Source organism: Daucus carota, chromosome 2 (genome assembly GCF_001625215.2).
Source record: "Daucus carota subsp. sativus chromosome 2, DH1 v3.0, whole genome shotgun sequence".
NCBI classification, from domain to species: Eukaryota; Viridiplantae; Streptophyta; class Magnoliopsida; order Apiales; family Apiaceae; genus Daucus; species Daucus carota.
Genome location: NC_030382.2, coordinates 21,533,603 through 21,551,471, shown reverse-complemented (window position 1 = coordinate 21,551,471; position 17,869 = coordinate 21,533,603). Strand labels below are relative to the sequence as shown.

The following is a 17,869-nucleotide window of genomic DNA, read 5'->3' as shown; positions in this document are numbered from 1 at the left end:
CAATACTCCTTATATTCACTTTTTACTTTGTTTTATATTATTAAAAGTAAGTTATGTACAAAAAAGTACAAAAAAAAGTGGATGGAGAGAGAATGTGTGCTTGCAAGTTTATTATAAAATAATAGTTAAGAGTGACTAGTAGCTCTTAAAAGTGAGGAGAGAGAGGAGAAATTTAGTAAATTTAAGAGCAGCTAAGAACCTATTGGAGCAAGCAAAAATGACATTCTCCTCAAATTTCAATTTAAAAGGCACTATAAAGAGGCTATTGGAGTCTAAACCAAAGGATTCCCTCTGATCTGGACCTCTTATCCTTAACATGTTTAGACTATATTTTGTTTTTCTTTTATATTTTTGTTTTGCTGACAAAATATCGTTTGTCTTATTTTTTTATACAAAATTTTTGTTAGTAGGTGATAATTTGCTATTTCTTGTCACTGAGATTGACACACTGATTAACGCTATGTGTTTGTGTTTTATTACAGGTTGGCTAGATGAAAAGTGCTTTCTTACTTATCAAACCTTAAAATTTTATTATCTAAATGTTCCTGGCCATCTTGCATGTCCATCAATTGAGAGTTGAAAATACTAGAGCGACAACAAATAAAACTTGCATGAGAACTTAAGAATGAGCCGGAAACAAATAATAATGGAAAATAGACAGGAATGAAGATGTTTAATTAAAGTAAGACCATCATTGTATTTCAACTGAATCAGCCAAAACTTAACATGATAATAGAATCTTCTCAAAAGCATCAAGACAACTAAAACAGGAAGTTCACTACTAAATGTAATGTTGAACTTCCTTCAGCCAGACTCATTCATCTTCCTGGCTACGCAACCTTGCAAGCTTGTTGGTAACCACAATATCTAGCTGGGCAGCTCTCTCCACTATCTCTTTCCTCTTTTTAGTTGATATGTTGTGGGCAATCTCTGCACAGTACTTTCTGAAAAACAATGAGGAACAAACAGTAATTAATTGAGACATTGAGACACAAAAGGCAAGAAAAATAAACACTCAACGGAAGGGAATGAAGAGCTTTACCTGTTGTGCATCATCAACAATTCAAGATCCTTGGTGTTGTGTACCACAAACTTCTTGAAACCATTAGGAAGATAGTGACGGGTCTTCTTGTCTGAGCCATAACCAATGTTAGGCATCAGCGTTACACCCTTGAACTTCCTCCTAACCCTGGAGTCAATACCCTTTGGCCTACGCCAGTTTGGCTGCACAAGTTTAAATATAGAATTATTGTTATTGAATGAACATTTATATGAGTACATGTACAAAGTCAAACTTCTAAGCCATAAGAAACTCTTCTAGGAAACAGGCTCCTCATTGAATAACAGAAACACAAGTCGTCTGTAAACAGGTTTCTCATTAAACAAGGATATACAGAACTTGTTTATAATTCACAAGCGCACATGTATAACAAGCCTTTACTAACAGAAAAGCAAAAGCCCACATAAAACACAAGCTAACTGTACCACTAATTACTCCCTTAAATCAAGTTCCCCAGGAACTACCTTCACAGGAGTATGAAATGACATACAGTAGAAAGAATTTAGATGAAATGATCTGTGCAGAGTACGAAATGACAAACAACAATAGACAGAACATAGATGAACAACGGCAGACTCAGTCGAAAGATGGTGAAATTGTTTATGTTAATCACATATAGATCAGTACAATATACAATCTTCATCATAGACTGCAAGCCCAACAGAAGACACACAAAACAAAAACACCACAATCACCCCATCGGTATTGACCAGTAAAGGTTGTTGAAATCGATATTGATAAGAAATTAAACTTCAAACTATGGCTAAGATCAGATATATCAGGTATATGCTAATACTTGTTAAAATTTGACACATGGGTCAGACGTAACAGAACATATCTTCCTATCCATACAAAAACTCGAGTCAACCTGTACTATGTTACTCCTCCCATAGAAATAACTGAACTAGAACCAATTTATTAACAAAAACACTGTTACACACCAAATCAAATAAATTAAATACTCGATCAACAAAAAAAAATTAAAACTAAAATACATTTAAAAAATAATTAATACTCGACAGATACTATCACTTCCATTACATTCCCCCAATTATCGAAACCAAAAGTTATCACAGTACTCTACATGTAAAAGCTGAGATATTTAATCATTTTCTTCATAAAAACTAATATTGTCTTCATTTTCTTTTGTAATATAAACATATTTTCCGAACAAGGAATCTACAAATCACCACTGGATTCAAAACATATATTCGAGGCACATTACAAACTAAAAATCATCAAATGAAACTTAAAAGATAGTAAAATAGATAGAATTAAAAAGAAGTAATACCTTGACGGTGACGAGGCGGTCACTCCATGGCCTCTTGAACTTCTTGACTCTCTTCTTCACGATCTTCTTTGTCAGCATCGGCACCGCCATCCTACCTTCTCCTTACCTTTCTCGCCGTCTGTTTACAACAAAGCAACTCAAATCAACATAACACAAAGAGAGACGGGGAGAGGGGGATAGACAGAGAGAGAGAGAGAGAGAGAGAGAGAGAGAGAGAGAGAGAGAGAGAGAGAGAGAGGGACCTAGGGTTTACAGCAGCTGCTGGAAGAGAGGTTGGAGGAGGGATGAGGTGGTTGTATATAAATAAACATTTGTAGGGTTTTGAGCTGTTGGGCTTTAAGGCTTATATTTTGGGCTTTAATTTTTCGGTTTATACTGGATCGATTTTGTTTGTCTAAGGATATATTATGCACATAAAATATTAATGATTTCGCCTGATAAATAATTTTAAAATTTTATCAGACAGCTATTTTTATATTCTTATATTCTTATATATTTAAGTCGGTGAAAATAGATCAAGTAAGGCATATTTAAAAACTTAATCTATAATAGTAATTTTTGATCATTTTCTATCTAAGTGAGAAAAAATTGTTTCTCTAATTTATCCCTTAAATCATAAATCTTGATTCCTAATTCAATACATTTTTACACCTCTTGCCCCAAGAATTTATACTTATTTACAAAAAATGCCACCAAATTTCTCCATTTGTATAAGCTTTCCACCTGACACTCTTCCAGCACATGCTCACTTGTCCTTTTGGTTGAATTTGGACACATGTCTAAGCACCTGACACTGTCCAACCCATTTCTAATAATCACTCATCCCTCTCTTCCACTATGGCTTCATTTGGCAATACAATAAAAAAAACTTTCGCTGCACAGTACTTAAGCTTTCCTCTACCGTGCTTCTCCCCAGCTGGCTCACAGTTTGACCATTTTCTTGAATTCAGAACATCTTTTGATTTCAATTTTAAATTCAAAACTTCAAAACAACAGCAAAAAAAGCTACAGAACAAATCTTCTCCACCTTTGAAAGAGGTATCGTCCCCAGTTGCTTTTTCACTTTCAAGTTCCACCATTAGAGTAAGTACCACTGTCTTCTAATCAAGTTTCATATATGTTTGTATTTTTTTTCAGGGTAATTATCATCACCTGAATCTTGATTGTAAGCCATCATTACGCGACGATGGTGGAGGTAAATTGATGCCCAATCTTCTGGAAGAGTTTACCTGGTTTATTTGTTTGTTTTTGTTTTAGTTATAGTGATGTGTTTGGTTTAATGTATCTTACGCAGGTTCATCTAGAAAATGAAGTAGGTGGGTGGTTCAAACACATAAAGAGCACACTCCACCAGCTCAAGGTCAACATCTTAGTAGTGGTGAGTGTTTTTTCTCTAAATTTTGGATGTGTTTTTTTAGCTTACTATTGACACATTAAGTTTTTACGCATTTACAAGGTAACACTTCTTGGAATCCACCTTCAACGCCATTACTACCTCCTAGATTGTTTCAAAGTGGTATGTCACAGCTACTTGCTCATTGCTATGGTCTCAAATCTGCTTCTTCTTTTTTCAATACTAGACCTATTGGTGGTGAGCTTACTCGGTCTTCTTCGATATCTGAAGACTACAAAATGGTAATACTTATATATTCTATAATTTAACCGTGACATGTGCATTTTGCATATTTGTTGCGTCCGCAGAAGGTATTTTGTTTATGGCATTATGTTTCTCATGCTGAGTGAAATTTTTGGATGTTGAGATTGTTGTTTTTGTTGTAGATGGGAGATCTTTCTGTTGACTTTAGTAGGGGAATCACGTTGCTGCTCAGGAGGCCAAGGGGAAGGCTGCAGAGCAATTTCTGAAGGTATTTAGTTTTCGGTTTTGTGTGTGTGTGAGAGTGTGTTGTGTGGAGTGGAGTGATTGACATGATAATTTTATGAGCAGAGCAGATTCAGATGCTGTATGGGAATTATTTCTGCTATATGAGAATTTAGTTCGTTAATTGAAAATAATCCGAATCTAAAAAGTATCTATGATCATTTCCAAAATGCACATTCTGAATGCATAAATATCTACTAATTCATTGTATTCCTCTGCATACACCTCTAGAGTCATGAACTCTGGTGTTCCAAATGATATGCATTATAAAAGTTACAAAAATATATATAATATAAATCTATCTTTGCTGTGTAGCACATAGTGTCCTTATGTTATACATGAAACATAAGAGTTACAAGAATTGTAATTCGAGCATTCTATAATCATAGGCAGCACCTACAAGAATTGGCATTAAAAATTGAAAACTCTAAGCAGCATGAGATTTAAGGAGTATTGCAGCAAGGCCAAGATTACCAATCTTTACTGCCTCTTGATTACCATTGACAAATATATTGTCACATTTTAGATCCTCTGGATGATAAAAGGGTCATGGCTATGGATGTATAATTGTAGGAACAATCGGACATTGGCCCTGCGTTTTATGATACTAATTGAAAGTTCGAACAGAATATTAACCTTAATCGCTACGGCGCAAGCGATTCAAATCCACGTCTTCTACTGTATTCCTTGATTCTCCTTGGACGAAGTGTGGCCTTCGATCTCCCAAGATGTGCCTCTCCTTAAAGCTCCGAAAACCAAAACCCTAGTTGTCTCCTTGAGAAAAACGTCTGCCTCTCTCTCACTCTAGGATGAATTCGTTTTTGGTGTGTCTTTCAGCTTTAGGAGAACGAGAATATATATAGGCTACAGTAGGGATCATGGACCATTAGGTCAGGCCTTCCAATGACATTCCGGGCCAGGCCCAATGTCATTAAATATTAATTCAATCCACTAAAGAATTAATATTTGCACTACCTTTCTTAATTCCGTAAATTAATTATATAATTCGGCTCCCATATTAATTGCTTATAAATTCCCCATGTTTAAGATATCGCATGTCCATTAATTAAATTAATTTCTAACAATTAATTTAATCAATATCTTTTATCCTTGATCATCCACTCAACCTTATAATTATGCAAGAACAAATCTGCCTGCAGGACTAAAGCATAATTATCTTTATGAGCTTTCAAGAGGACATCATCACCCGAATATATTTTTCGGACACGGTTTCCTTCTATAGTCAATATCCCACTCTGTATATAATGTCATTGCCCAATACATAAATTCGTAATTTAAAATAAATTACTTAACTTATGAGTCAAGGCATGTGCATTAAATACAAGTGTCAATCACTATATCCGGATTAAAAACTTAAGCATTAATAACATCATAGAATCTTAGTTCTTTATTGTCAGAATTAAAGAAACAATTATTCTACTATTTTGATCCCGTTCAATATACACAAAGTATATAAGTATTATTCAATAGTCAAGATAAACTATTTCCAAATAATACTTCAGTCGTTCCAATGGTTTGTCTAACACCATTTAGACTGTGAACCTTTATTATATTATATAAGGAACTCGACAATCTAATCTTCTGCTATCCCATTTGATACTAGATTGTCTACAATATATAATATACAGACAATGTGAAAACATGCATTCAAGATTCTCAAATAATTGTTATATACTTCAAACGAATATTTCAGTATAACCCTAACAATAATAGGCCTTGCAAAGTCTATCTACACCAGTGTTTCAAAGCTCTAATGTTTATATTTCTACGTCTTTGCCTATACCTACCAAAATGACCAGACCATAAGTTCACCACAGAATGTAAGCACAAAGAAAATTGTAGAAAGTAAAGAGTTAAACAACAAACATACCAAATAATACTGTCTGAGAGTACCAGAAATGAACATTTCCGTTGCAAAATTAATATTTGTCCTTGTGCGTGTTGCAGGTCTCAGGAAATTTTACTACCAAAGCTGCTCCTCCCAAGGGAAAGAAGGTTAAGGTGATTTGTTTTCTTCAATTTCTGGGTTTTTGACTCTTCTTTTTTATTTTTTTAGGATTGTTATCTGGAGATTTTTTATCGAGTGTTTGGAGGATAAACTAATTAAACTATGTAATGTTTTTGTGATATATATGTGTGTAGATTAAAGAGAGTGTGTGTGTGTGTGTATGATTATGTATACGGCGAAAATGTATAGAAGACCTGTGTTGTAGTGTCATCATGGATAACAGTGGGGAAATTTGACGAGCAATAGGATAATAACATTATTTGGGATATGAAATGTACTGGAACTTTAAATTCTGGTGGTTAACGGGGGAGTGCTTAAAAACTATAAGCTGAATAAAGAGATGTGTATGGTAAGTGTTATTCAACTTATACAGCGTCATTTATAATAGTTAGATTGAGTTGGTTGGAAGTTCGTGGGTCAGCATCAATGCTGAAGAAATCTTAGCATATTGATTTGTTTCCGAAGTTTAGGGTTGGCTTAGCAATTCATACCCTCAGTTGTCTCTTTTACTAAAAGCAAACAGACCTTTATCATTGCACACAAATCACAGACAAACACAATTATACTATAATATTAAGTTCACTTTTGTTGGATAATTTTGCTAAAAAGTTCCAGTTTTTCTAGTGGTTTGGTTCCACAGCATAGAAGGCTCCCAAGGAAGGTTGGACAATGCAGGATTGAGCTCCATGGCCTGAAAACAAAGTCCATGACCATCCTGCAATGATCCAGGTGAAGTGTCACATCCTCGTCCCAAATAAATGCTTTGTAATAGTTTTGAATTTATTAAAATAGTTTTCGGGATTTTTAGATTTAATAAATATTTTCTTTAGAATTTATAAGGAATTTGCGAATAGTAAAGTGACCCTATAAAGGAGAAAGGACATGAAGGGGTAAAAATATAAGTTCTAGAATAATTTTTAGATATTTTATTAATTACCAGAACAGAGAAATAGTGAACGGAAGTACGGTCAGAATTTTAGGATTTTGCTCCGAACTGTGATTATAAAATCCAGTTAGTAGAAAATAAGTGAAAATAGAAAAGACACAAAATGAGCCAAGAATTTTCTTAGAGTATCTAATTAAATTGTGGAACTCATTTAAGAATTTTCAGAAATTTTATGAAGCTCAAGAAAGTAAAAATGAAAAGAAATAAAGGAGCCGGATACCCAAGATTTCCGGACTGCAATATGACCTTTAAACCAAACCAGCGAAATTTCAGAAGGAATACTGAAGAGAAGGTTAGTACGTTTATGATCTTTGGAGTCTCTAGAACATTCCTATATTGAGTTTGAAGAAAAATCTCGAGATTAAGAGTGGACAGGGATCAGTGGGAAAATATCAGACCAATACATCCCTAAGGAAAAGTGAAATATTTTTGGACTCCAAATGAGCTCATTTTACAGTAAAAAAAAATTCCCAAATAATATACTAGGAATTATTATATCATCCGAATCTGTAAAGGAGATTAAATGTAAAGTGAAATATTTTTGATGTAAATGTAATGTGATGATATATCAAAGTACATGTATTTATGGAATGTGTATTGACGTGTGATTTCACGAATGATACATTAGCATAGAGTCTGCATATAGAACATGTCATATGCACATCCTACATTCATTTGACAGTGATAACTTAAAAAGTCAAAGTGACAGTCACTTGTGTAATGACCACCTTTATATATGGAACCTACGGGTAATTACGGAGCAGACTATATGTCAGCCATAGACGGGGCCGACTTATGTCGGACATAGACGGAGCTGGCCAGACACACATGGATCCTTTGAGGACATGTGGAAACACGGGCATTATACAGTGAACTGTTCACAATAGCAAAAGAAAGAGAAACAGAGATGCATGCATGCATAGATACAAGTTCATACTTTCATGGCATATATGATTAACATATGTCAGTGATTTATGATTAAGTAAAACATATATGTGATGATGTTATATCTTGGTGTAATTTGGGATGATGATAATATTATGAATGAAAGATATTAATTGCTCTTATAAATACGAACAAGAAATATATATTAAAATGAATATTTTCTTACAATTGTTTCGAGAACCTTACTTTCTTTTATTTTCTGGAAGATTTTACAAAGACGCTATAAGTTATTTTTAGACAATCTCAGTATCTTTTAAAACTAAAGTTGATGTATATTCATTGAGTTGCGACTCATGGAAATCGCTCAATTTTTCCAGGATATGAATAGTTAGTAGTGTGTTTGTATGAGTGCTCAGTGGAGATTGTAGATAGTGCCTAAGAGACGGTGGTCCAGCAGGATGCTCCAGACTCCTCCATCAGCCGATGCACATATATGTAGTTTGAGAGATTGTGTTTATGTAGTCTAGACTTACTAAGTGTGCAAGAAATCACGAAGTTAAATTTATGTTTAAATTCTAAATATGTGTGTGTTCGCGAAAATCTACACGCAAGCGCACGTGATCATAAGTAATATATTTGTTCGTTCCCACAGAGACTGGTGAATTAAGAATACGCACCTGTGCAACAATGTATGAGTAATTTTCACTGCCAAGACAATTAACAAGGATGTGTTCTTTTATACTAATAACTAAATTTACTAATCAAATTCAGAATAGGAAAACACATGGGATTCTAACTTCATTATCGAATTCGTCTAGAATTGAAATTACTGATTAACATGCGACTGTTGATCCTAATCAGACAACACGAAAGTAATACATGCCAACTCTCGTTGCACACATATCATACCAATCAAAATCCGCAATTAAGACAGAAATCTCATGGACACCAACAAAGCTCAGACCCTATATCTCTATAGCGGTAGTGTAAGCAGAGAGGTTTAATAGCAAGTCGTCTATCGTGATTACACAGGGTGATAAAAATAGTTCAAGTCTACCACAAATTATGTTTCATTCACATAATCCTATGTTTACATGGCATAGTTCTAAATTCAATCATCCACTCTCGCTTCAGAAAGAATTAACAAACAACTTAGAAGTTAGCTACGCTCCTAAGAAGAATAAGCACGGCTCATGCAAAGAAATCAATGTACGTCGCAAACTCAAGTAATTAATATTCTTAACTAGACTACATCGATAAATCCATTAGAATCCCATGAAGGCGGTTAGTTCATAATCGAACTAATCGACATCATGGGTTCTAATGAAAACATGATAAATAAACTACGAGAATTAAACGGAATAAAAGTACTTGAATTAATAATAAAGAACACAACGTTACAGATTTGATGTTCACGATCTCGCTCGAAACTGTCACTTCCTCGCGAAGAACGATCCAATACAAAACTGATAATGTGCTTGATTACAAGAGAAAAACTGAATAAACTATAATCCGATATTCTACGATACAAGTGAGGCTAGGGTTTTACACATGAGAAAATAAAGTACATTGACCAAGTCAACCGGGCCTCGACCGCTGCTAAAATCCATCAGAAAAGCTTCAAAAATCGGCCCGGGACACTTCTGCTGGGCGCAGCCGCGCTAAACTAGCGCAGGCGCGCTAGTGGTGACAGTGGATAGCGCGGGCGCGCTAACAACTAGCGCGGGCGCGCTACTGTCTGCCACTGGCAGCCCGTTTCTTCGTTTTTTAGCTCGTTCTCGCGTGCATGCCCTTCCTCGCTCTAGTACCACTTCCGTAGGTGATCACGGTTGCATTTAGCACATGCAACAAGCCCTTTAAACCCCTAGATAGCTCTAGTGGACGAGTGTGTTCTCGTGAGGGTTTGTAGAAGATGTACCCACAAAATCCCAAGTCGTGATGAAAGTGTTTGTCCTAAATCCAATCATGTATGATGAGTTAGGAAATACTTTCTTGTATTCGTATTTGATTTCATTAATATTAATAAAAGACTTGTTTTGATTTTATTATGGGATTTATCTATTTAAAGTGTTTTAAATAAGATGTTCCATAGTTTGGAGTAAAGCTTCTAGAATTATAATGAGATTATAATAGTGAGATCTAGAAGATGATAACTCTGGACTTAAACAGTTCCTGATCATAGGATAACTAATCGGAAGTTAGTAAATCCGCAAAGATTGGTACATACTGTGCTTGCTCCCTTAAGGAGGATGTCTGTTCTCATAGGCATTTGTGTGGTGACACTATAGCCAGTATGTAGGTGCTTATTGGGGAATAAGTTCACTGAACATGACTCGATAAGTTGAATAACTAATGGAGATTACTCACGTGTCAATAGTTATTCACTGAGTGATAGTTGTACAAGTGTCTTAAGACTTGAGATCGTTAAAGTTATCTTATATGTAAAGAACTGTGCTTTGGTTTAGTCCTTAGTCTCAAGGACAACCATTAGGACTATTCTGGGCATAGGGATTTATGTATAGAGATAGTTAACGTCAATAGAGGATCTACCCCTTCCAGTATAGGAAGAGAATATCCTATGTTATTCTTTCTATGCAAGTTCTGGAATCTCTGACCAGAGTATATGAAATTAGAAAGGAGTTTCTAATTTGCATTAATATGAACTTCGCATTAAGAACAAGAAATCATATGATTAAATTTGATAGGCTTGACACGAGATCCATGCCTTGTATTTAATCGGGATATTGTAAGGGTAGAAGGAGTTAATTGTACGGTAACTAGTCACTGACAGGTTCTTGTTATTCTAAGCAGAGAATTCATATTATCCGGATAGTCGCGATATGTTGAGAAGCATCACTCACGATGTAGAATAAATATAATTAATCAGTTAATTATATTTAGTGAATTTTGGAATTCATATAAATAATTAATAAAAGGTTTATTATTATTTATTTCTACTATCGGCATAATATTGAACCTACAGGGTCACACCATAAAAAGATTAATTTATTGATGAAGGGATTTTTTGAGAGAGCAGGTTATTTTCTAAGGAGTTTAGAAAATAATAATAATTAAAATAGTTTTAATTATTATTTAAACATTTTATAAGATAAAGTGTGGGATTTATATATATTAATATATATTGATATAATAATTGTGTAAAACCTAGGAGGGCCCTATATAAAGAAAGAGATGAGAAGGCTTTAGAAAACTGGGGTTTTGTGAAAACCTAGTAGCCTCCCTCACCTTCTTCATCTCTCTCTCTCTCTCAAAAGTAGAAGGGCTCCATCTTTATAAAAGCTTCATCGAAGGATTAATCTTGGTGGATACCGGTAGAGTGCTTCACGCATTGAGAAGCAACTGCTAGGACCTCTCTTTGTCTTCCTTGGATCGCTTTTAAAGGTTAGAATTCGATTCTAAAACTATTTCATAAATCGTATATTATATTTATGTGTCTTTCTATATGCGCGATTCATGATTTACGGATTAATAATTGTTATATCATGCTTCCGCTCTTCCGTAAATTCCTTCAATGGCATCAGAGCCAGGTTGTATGCATATAGATTCATGATAAAAATTTCAGATTTTTATTCATACGTATGGATTTTTAAATTGACTTTATGATTCGAGGGCTTTATTGATTTAATTATGAATTAAATCGTAAATCTTTTTAAAGGCTTGTTTCTTTTCAGATCTGGGTTCCTTGTATTTTTCTGAAAATTTCCATATTTTTTTCGAAATTTTCTGAGGTCAGAAAGTATTTTTCTTGAATTTTTAATTTTAATTCTGCCTGAAAATTACTTTTCTGATTTATGACATGGATCTGCCACGTGTCGCATTCTGATTGGCTGGGAGTGTTGACTGTGCAAACAAGTCAGCAGCTGACGTCAGCGCCACGTCATCTGATGACGTCAGCGCTGGTGGGTCAACTGCCAGGTCAGCGCCACGTCATCTGATGATGTGGCGCCACGTCAGCACTGCCTGCCACGTCAGCACTGACGTCAGCGCCACGTCATCAGTTGACGCGCGCGCTTGATTTCGTTTTTTGGCTTTTCCGGGTGCGTCCGAACTCCGATTGAGACGTGTAAGGTACCGTTGGATTCGTTTTTTCGAGACGCATCTGGTGGAATAAAGAAACAGATTTTTTAAATTGTTTAAAAAATATTTACAGCCCTTGGAGTGTGTTGAATGCCTTGTTTGATGATATTTGATGCATCCCATTATTTGCAATCTTGCTTATAATTGTGTTACATGCTATAATAAATCCATACATCATTATATCAATGTGTAACATGATTTTATTTGCATGCTTACTTATTTATTTAATTATATATATGAGATATATGCCTATGTTTACCATGCGATGATAGATTTAGGTGAACTTAAATCAATATAAGGCGTGCTCTAGAAAATCTAGAATAGGAATCGTTTCTTGCCTTAATAAAAATATTATGATTACAATCATGAGATTCTTGTGTTTATGAAACACGTAATTAAATATGAATTTTCAATATTGAGAGAAAGGATGGTTCTGTCAAAAGCGGATTTCGATCTGTAAGAATGGGGTATTAAGTGACGCCTCTTGACAATGCTCCCCCCGATCTGGGAATCATCCAATTATCGATTATTGATTTGAAATATTTAATTTAAAAGGAAGAATCTCTTTATAATATGATTATGATTGTAATATAATATAATCCCTCTAAAATTAAATAATATCAAGTAGTAATTGGCCAATGACACAACGGGCTTGTGTCGGTCATAGCCTTCCAACATGGTAGAAAGTAGTTCTTGTTTTTAAATCATTGTTGTTTCGTGCTACAACCGAGGGCTTTGATTTCGAAATAAGAAATACTTGTCTATTACATAGAGATGTGTACATTGAATTAGAATCTACTGGTCGTTACGTGCTGCAGCCGTGGGCCGTTGGAAACTGATTTAATTGTACGAGATGTTGGGTTAGACTTGACTTAGAATATTGAGTTTGTCGTGCTACAGCCGTGACTCAATTATTCAAGAGGCTAAAGTTTTATTAGGGAATAACATAAGATGTAATTGACAAGAGTTGTCTGCCTATTGAACGTCGCATGACGTTTCGTGCTACAGCCGAGGTTGTGTGATGGAATGTAGGATCCCTATTCCCACTAGCATTATGAATGCTTAATTTTTCAATTAGGGGGTTGTATAAATTGGATAAACTAGTGGGAGCCACTTATGAATAAAGACCCAATTCATATAGTGTTTTTAAATGAAATTGAATATTTGCTAAGTGTTGTTATGTGTTCATCATTTACAGATTTACTATATACATTATGTCTTCTGCACTATCACTCCGTAGCATTCTTGATGCTAACAAGTTGACTGGTCCCAATTTTGCTGATTGGCTTCGTAACTTGAGAATTGTTCTCAAGTCTGAGAAGTTGGACCATGTGATTAACTCACCACTGCCTAAGGCCCCTGTTGATGATGCACCTTATGATGAACATCAAGCTCATCGCTCGTGGATGGATGAGGCAAATGTTGCCCAGTGTATTATGTTGGCCTCCATGAACTCTGAGCTTCAGAAGCAACATGAGTACATGGATGCTTACACTATACTGATTCATCTACAAGAGTTGTATCATGTTGAGGGGAGGACAGCTCGATATGAGATATCGAAAGAGCTGTTCCGTTGTAAAATGGCAGAGGGGACATCTGTGAATGACCATGTGCTCAAGATGATCAATTTGATTGAACGTTTAGGACAACTTGGTTTTGTCATGGATGGGGAGCTAAGCCAAGACTTGGTCTTGCAATCGCTTCCAGATTCGTTCTCGCAGTTTGTTGTGAACTTTCACATGAATAAGATGGATGTTAGCTTGCCTGAACTCCATAACATGTTGAAAACTGCTGAGTCGAGTTTCCCTTCCAAGAAGAGTTCTGTTCTTCTTATTGGTGAGGGTTCTACTTCCAAGAAAAGGAAGAGGGCCCCTCCCAAGAAAAAGAAGAAAGGTGGTGAGAATAAGACTAATCCAGCGAAGGCCAAGGTTGACCCCAAAAGCACAGCTGTTTGCTTTCACTGTAACAAGTCGGGGCACTGGAAAAGGAATTGCAAGGTTTACCTTGCAGAATTGAAGAAGAAGAAGGGTAGTGAGACTACCGCTTCTGCTTCAGGTATGTTCATGATTGAAGTGAATATGTCAATAAGTCAAATTTCTACTTGGGTATTAGATACCGCCTGTGGTTCTCACATTTGCAATTCGTTGCAGGGACTAAGGAGAAGTAGGACTCTTGGGGAAGAGGAGGTGATTCTACGAATGGGTAACGGAGCAAGAGTTGCTGCTGAAGCTGTAGGATCATTTCATTTATATATGCCTACGGGCAAGACTATTGTTTTGAATAATTGCTACTTTGTTCCCTCGATTATAAGGAATATTATTTCTATTCCCATGTTAGACTTGGATGGATTTTCGTTTGTTATTCAGAATAATAAATGTCTAATTCAAAGAGATTACATTCTTTATGGAAGTGGTAGTTTAAATAATGGTCTGTATATATGTGACGTAGAGCATAATTTACTACAAATTGAACGTACTAATAAAAGAAAAAGGGATGATGAAAATCTCACCTTTTTGTGGCACTGCAGACTTGGTCATATTAGTGAAAATAGACTACGGACATTGCAAAAGGAAGGGATACTTGAACCCTTTGATTTTGAATCATATCCTACATGCGAGTGTTGTCTATTGGGCAAAATGACCAGATCTCCATTTAGTGGACATGGAGAAAGGGCTGCGGATTTGCTAGGATTGGTACACACAGATGTATGTGGACCAATGTCTACGCAAGCCATGGGTGGATTTTCATACTTCATTACTTTCATAGATGACCGATCTAGATTCGGATATGTGTATTTGATGAAACACAAATCTGAAGCCTTTGAAAAGTTCAAAGAATATAAGACTGAAGTAGAGAAACAAACCAAACGTAGTATTAAAACTCTTCGATCAGATTGAGGTGGTGAATACTTGAATGGAGAGTTTCTAGATTATCTCAAAGAAAATGGTATAGTCTCTCAGTGGACTCCTCCATATACTCCACAGTTAAATGGGGTATCTGAAAGGAGAAATCGAACTTTGTTAGACATGGTTCGGTCCATGATGAGCTATGCGGATCTTCCAGTATTCCTATGGGGTTATGCATTGGAAACCTCAGCATATTTACTGAATAAGGTGCCTTCCAAATCTGTTCCTCAAACTCCATATGAGATATGGAAACAAAGGAAACCAAGTCTTAAGCACATTAAGATTTGGGGATGTCCAGCTCATGTCAAGAAAGTTGACCCTGATAAGCTGGAATCTCGATCCATAAAATGTAGCTTTGTGGGATATCCTAAAGAGACTTTAGGGTATTACTTTTACACCGATCATAGGGTGTTTGTCTCCAGACATGCTACCTTCTTGGAAAAGCAGTTTATCCTTGAAGGGAACAGTGGGAGCAAAATTGAACTTGGTGAAGTTCAAGAAGCACAAACTACTACGGTTCAAGAGGAAACACCTGTTCAGACTGAACAGCCTTCTGTGGAACAGCCCCTTCGTAGGTCAGGGAGAGTGACTCGCCAACCTGAGAGGTATTATGGCCTTGTCATTGAGAATGACAATGAGTTGTCTTTCATTGATGATGACGACCCTATAACCTACAATGAGGCTATGAGTAGTGTTGACTCAGAGAAATGGCAAAGTGCCATGGAATCCGAAATGGAATCTATGTATACCAACCAAGTATGGACTTTGGTCGAAGCGCCTGAGGGCGTGAAGCCTATTGAGTGCAAATGGGTATACAAAAGAAAGATTGGAGCAGATGGCCAGGTGGAGACCTATAAGGCCAGGCTCGTGGCAAAAGGATTCAGACAAAGGCAAGGAATTGACTTTGATGAAACCTTTTCGCCTGTAGCCCTGTTAAAATCAATTCGGATTTTGCTTGCAATCGCTGCTTACTACGACTATGAGATCTGGCAAATGGACGTGAAAACGGCCTTCCTCAATGGGAAACTTGAAGAGGAAGTGTATATGACACAACCAGAGGGTTTTCTTTCCAAAGGAAATGAACACCTAGTGTGTAAGCTACTACGAACCATATATGGTTTGAGGCAAGCTTCTCGTAGATGGAACATCCGTTTTGATGAGACAATCAAAGAGTTTGATTTTATCAAAAACATAGATGAACCATGTGTCTACAAGAAGGTTAGTGGGAGCGCGGTAACATTTCTTGTATTGTATGTGGATGACATACTTCTTATAGGAAATGATATACCGATGCTGCAGTCAGTCAAAGTGTGGCTATCAAAGAACTTAACTATGAAGGACTTGGGAGAAGCGTCCTATATTCTCGGTATGAAGATCTATAGGGATAGATCTAGAAGAATGATAGGTCTTACCCAGGGTACATACATCAAAAAGGTGCTTAAAAGGTTTAGCATGGAAAACTCCAAAAGAGGTCTCATACCGATGAGCCATGGAGTATCTCTTTCTGGAAAGATGTCTCCTAAGACACCTGAGGAAAGAGAGCGTATGAGTAAGATTCCTTATGCTTCAGCAATAGGATCTATCATGTACGCGATGTTGTGTACTAGGCCTGATGTTGCTTATTCAATTAGTGTGACGAGCAGATATCAGTCCGATCCAGGTGAAGACCACTGGAAAGCAGTGAAGAACATCCTTAAGTACTTGCGAAGGACTAAGGATATTTTTCTTGTTTTTGGTGGTGAATCTGAGTTGAAAATAGAGGGTTATACCGACTCTAGTTTTCAATCAGAAAGTGATGATAGTAAATCCATGTCAGGGTACGTGTTTACTCTAAATGGTGGTGCGATTAGTTGGAAGAGTTCCAAACAGTCTACTACAGCTGACTCCACAGCGGAAGCAGAATATATAGCTGCAAGTGAGGCTGCAAAAGAAGCCGTTTGGATGAGGAAATTTGTTTCTGAATTGGGAGTTGTTCCTAGCGTTGAGGAGCCTATTGTGTTGTATTGTGATAACAATGCAGCAATAGCACAAGCCAAGGAACCTAGGTCTCATAAAAATTCCAAACATGTTTTGCGACGCTTTCATTTGATTAGGGAAATCATTGAAAGAGGAGATGTCAAGATTGAGAGAGTTGACACACATAACAACGTAGCAGACCCACTCACAAAGTCATTATCTCAGATTCACTTTGATCGTCATAAAGAGAAGATGGGTATTAGATATCAGGGAGATTGGCTTTAGTTCAAGTGGGAGATTGAAAGTGTTTGTCCTAAATCCAATCATGTATGATGAGTTAGGAAATACTTTCTTGTATTCGTATTTGATTTCATTAATATTAATAAAAGACTTGTTTTGATTTTATTATGGGATTTATCTATTTAAAGTGTTTTAAATAAGATGTTCCATAGTTTGGAGTAAAGCTTCTAGAATTATAATGAGATTATAATAGTGAGATCTAGAAGATGATAACTCTGGACTTAAACAGTTCCTGATCATAGGATAACTAATCGGAAGTTAGTAAATCCGCAAAGATTGGTACATACTGTGCTTGCTCCCTTAAGGAGGATGTCTGTTCTCATAGGCATTTGTGTGGTGACACTATAGCCAGTATGTAGGTGCTTATTGGGGAATAAGTTCACTGAACATGACTCGATAAGTTGAATAACTAATGGAGATTACTCACGTGTCAATAGTTATTCACTGAGTGATAGTTGTACAAGTGTCCTAAGACTTGAGATCGTTAAAGTTATCTTATATGTAAAGAACTGTGCTTTG

The 17,869-nt window shown here is 36.1% G+C and overlaps 2 protein-coding genes and 1 non-coding gene across 3 annotated transcripts; 1 reads left to right on the top strand and 2 right to left on the bottom strand.

Moving 5' to 3' along the window:
• Positions 1-654: 654 nt before the first annotated feature.
• On the bottom strand, positions 655-2,705 carry LOC108192452 (large ribosomal subunit protein eL32z). The gene is made up of 4 exons (XM_017371988.2): positions 2,594-2,705; positions 2,352-2,469; positions 1,043-1,224; positions 655-944 (listed from the first exon to the last, which is right to left on the bottom strand). The coding sequence occupies exons 2-4, from the start codon at positions 2,439-2,441 to the stop codon at positions 815-817; spliced, it is 402 nt and encodes a 133-aa protein (XP_017227477.1). The 5' UTR covers positions 2,442-2,469; positions 2,594-2,705; the 3' UTR covers positions 655-814.
• On the bottom strand, positions 1,630-1,714 carry LOC135150991 (small nucleolar RNA Z196/R39/R59 family). The gene has a single exon (XR_010289443.1). It is a non-coding gene; the product is annotated as a small nucleolar RNA Z196/R39/R59 family (small nucleolar RNA).
• A 13,843-nt stretch (positions 2,706-16,548) lies between the features above and the next one.
• LOC135150208 (secreted RxLR effector protein 161-like) lies at positions 16,549-17,636 on the top strand. Its single transcript, XM_064086354.1, has one exon. It carries the CDS (start codon positions 16,577-16,579, stop codon positions 17,333-17,335), a length of 759 nt encoding a protein of 252 aa, XP_063942424.1. The 5' UTR covers positions 16,549-16,576; the 3' UTR covers positions 17,336-17,636.
• Positions 17,637-17,869: the final 233 nt, after the last annotated feature.